At 45.4% G+C, this 3236-nt stretch overlaps 1 protein-coding gene across 8 annotated transcripts in view; it reads right to left on the bottom strand.

Moving 5' to 3' along the window:
* Nucleotides 1-2060: 2060 nt before the first annotated feature.
* Adat1 (adenosine deaminase tRNA specific 1) overlaps nucleotides 2061-3236 on the bottom strand; it is a 32471-nt gene continuing 31295 nt past the window's right edge. For 3 of the 8 annotated variants that reach the window (XM_029558598.1, XM_029558600.1, XM_029558597.1), the window contains exon 10: nucleotides 2117-2713. In XM_029558598.1, coding sequence (XP_029414458.1) covers nucleotides 2581-2713 — 133 coding nt within the window. In that variant the 3' untranslated portion in view covers nucleotides 2117-2580. Of the gene's footprint in view, nucleotides 2714-3236 lie in introns of all 8 variants that reach the window. The other 5 variants (XM_029558602.1, XM_029558603.1, XM_029558596.1 and 2 more) reach the window with 4 other exon arrangements.

Raw genomic sequence — 3236 nt, 5'->3', positions numbered from 1 at the left:
GTGTATGCGTGTATTGCCTGCATGTAGGTAAGTGCACCTGTGTTGTGCAAAATGCCCACGGAGGTCAGAAGAGGCTGTCGGATCCCCTGGAACTGGAGTTACTGACAGGTGTTAGCTGCCATGTGGGTGTTGGTATTTGAACCCTGGTCTTCTGCAAGAACAACCAGTGTTCTTAACTGCTGAGTCATCTCTCCAGCCCCAGAGATGTAACTTTTAAGGCACAGACAGGATTCTAAATTTGGGTTTTAAGAGCATAAAAACGGCCAGGTGTGGTGGTGCATGCCTTTAATCCCAGCTCTTGGGAGGCAGAGGCAGGTGGATTTTTGTGAGTTCGAGGCCAGCCTGGTCTACATAGTGAGTTCCAGGACAGCTGGGGCTACAGAGAGACCCTGTCTCAAAAAGACCAAAAAAAAAAAAAAAAAAAGAAAAAAAAATCTCAAAAGAGGAAGCTATGTAATACTCTGGATATAAGTCCCTGCCAGTCCAGGTGTCCTGAGGGCTGCTGTGTGGGTCAGTGAAAAGAGATAGAGTTAATGTAGACTACTGGAAAGCCTGATTTTCTGGTGGAGGTGGTTTTTTAAAAAATATTTTATTTACTATGGGAGGGTGCTACCTGGGAAGTGGGTGTATAATAAGAAAAAAAAATTCTTCAAAGCATAAAAATTAAAAAAAAATTATTATTATTTGTTCTTTTTGAGGCAGGGTCTCCCTGTAGCCCCAGCTGTCCTGGAACTATGTAGACCAGGCTGGCCCTGAACTCACAGAGATCCACCTGCCTCTGCCTCCCGAGTGCTGGGATTAAAGACATGTGCCACCACTCCCGGCTTTATTCTTTTTATTTAATGTGTATGTATGTACTGGCTGCATGTGTGTGAGTGGACCCGTGTTGTGCAGTGGCACGGAGGTCAGAAGAGGGCTTCGGATTCTCCTGGTACTGGAGTTAAGGACAGTTTGTAGCCACCATGTGAGTGCTGGGAATTGAACCCAGGTCCTCTGCAAGAGCAGTCAATTCTCTTAACCGCTGAGCCATCTCTCCAGCCCTGGTGTTTTTGTTTTTGTTGCCTGGTATGTAGTCCCCAGGCTGGCCTCAAACTCACTATGCAACTCAGGCTGGCCTTGAACCTACAGCTATCTTCCTGCCTCAACTTCTAAGTGCTGAGATTACAGGTATGAGTCACTGCGTTTGGCTAAGAGGGTGAATTTTATGGTATGTGAACCATATCCCATTAAAATGGTAAAAATATTCCAGGTGCGAAGAAGCCAAGGGTTACCTATGAGGTGAGTCAAGCAGGACTGGTTGTCAGGTCTGCTACTGATTTTGCTGTAGGAACCTGTGGCCTTTTAGAACTCTCAGATGAAAGTCAGAAAACAAACTCCAATGGCTTAACCAACACAGGGGGCTGGGGAGATGGCTCAGCTGGTGAAGGTGCTTACCCATACATGCATGCTGGGGGTGTATACCCCTCACATAAATAAAGCAAGCTGTCTCCTCTTTGTTGCCTTCATTCTTGGCTGGTTGTCTCTATGAGGAAGGAAAAGATGGCAACTGACAGTTACAAGATTACAGTGGTTCTCACAACACTTGGGAGGCAGAGGCAGGAAGATCAGAGTTCCAGGTCATCTTCAACTACATGGTGAGTTCGAGGCCAGAATGGGATATAGAGGGGAAATCCTGTCTCAAAAAGAAAAGGTATTGGGGGTGGGGAGGAGAGAGAAAGGGAGGGACTGAAAGGGAGGGAGGAGAATGAGAATATCTTGGGCTAGGTGTGATGGTGGTAGAGGCCTATAATCTGCCACATTTGGGAAGCTGAGACAGGAGGATTGCAAGTCAAGGACTGTGGGGTACATAGTGAGACAGTCTCAAAAAAATAAGTAGCTGAGAGTGGTGGGGCATGCCTTTAATCCTACCACTCAGAAGGCAGAGGTAAATAGATGGATCTCTGAGACCGAGGCCAGCCTGGTCTACATAGTGAGTTCCAGGCCAGCTGGGGCTACAGGGAGACCCTGTCTCAAAAAACTACAAACAAACTCACTCTTGATAAATCTGAGAACAGAGTTTTCCAAGGCTAGCTTATAGGCTCACTGCTGAGCCTAGGAATAACATTACCTTCAATCAAGTCTGACTGCCAAAGTCTGGGAAATGGATCCCCCAAATGGCTAGGAATAAGCAGTATGTGTTCACTATTCCAAGCAAAGCTGTAAAGTTTCCAGACATTTGAACATCATTTCAGCTCAGTAAATATTTTCTGAATCAATATAGAAACACATAAAACAGCTGCTGCAGATTGCTTTAAAAGTATCATAAATCTGTATTTTAGAGAACCAATAAAGCATAACTGAAGGCAGATACCAAGGTCATTAGTTCGATGCCATTTTGGCAGAGAGCTTCTTTAATCATGTATAGATCGTTCCGGGTTCTGGAGTCCATCTCTATTACACAAAAGAGATGTGGTGCTCTGGAATGTTCTTTATGCAGAAAAATGAAGCCACGAAGGTACTCTAGAGCCTCTGAAAAGCTGGGTCTTGATGAGCAGGAAGGGAGCAGCAGATCAATACGAAGGGTCTTGCTACCAGCAACATTCAGTTAAACTGGTGATAGTCGGGTGGGTTTCTGATCCAGGATGCAAATGGCCGTTTCCGGAGGGCACTCCAGGCTTCTTGGTAAGCAGATGCAGCCTCCTTATACTCCAGATAGGTGTCCAGCTTCTGTACCCTAGTGCACACATACCACCAAGCACAGGTTCTCACTGGACTGTTCCCTCTTGAGGTCACAAGCTCCTGAACGAGCAGCTGAACAGACTAACAACAGAGGGAGCGGCTCTGTCGCCCTCTAGGGAATTCATGTGAAAGCAATACAGGCTTAAGGAGGTACGAATCAATGGAACATTAGTGTGGTATGGTCCTTGTAGAATAAGAGAAAACAAGAACATTAATTTAGTTTTAGTTTTTGAGATAGGGCCTCACTATATAGTCCTGGCTGTCCTTGGAACTCAGAGATCGGGCTGCCTTTGCCTCTAGAGTGCAGGGATTTAAAATGTGAGCCACCAATCTAAGAATACATTTTTTATTTAAACAAATAATTTTTTTTTCTTTTTGAGACATGGTCTCCCTGTAGCCACAGCTAGCCTGGAACTCACTATGTACACCAGGTTGGCCTCCATCTGAGAGAATCGCTTGCCTCTGCCTCTTCGCAGATAGAATACATTTAAAAAAAAAATTCATGGGCCAGGCGTGGT

The sequence above is a fragment of the Nannospalax galili genome, unplaced genomic scaffold (genome assembly GCF_000622305.1).
Source record: "Nannospalax galili isolate Female #2095 unplaced genomic scaffold, S.galili_v1.0 scaffold568, whole genome shotgun sequence".
Classification (NCBI taxonomy): Eukaryota; Metazoa; Chordata; class Mammalia; order Rodentia; family Spalacidae; genus Nannospalax; species Nannospalax galili.
The sequence above is the reverse complement of the archived record's forward strand: the minus strand, read 5'-3'. Positions and strand labels throughout refer to the sequence as shown.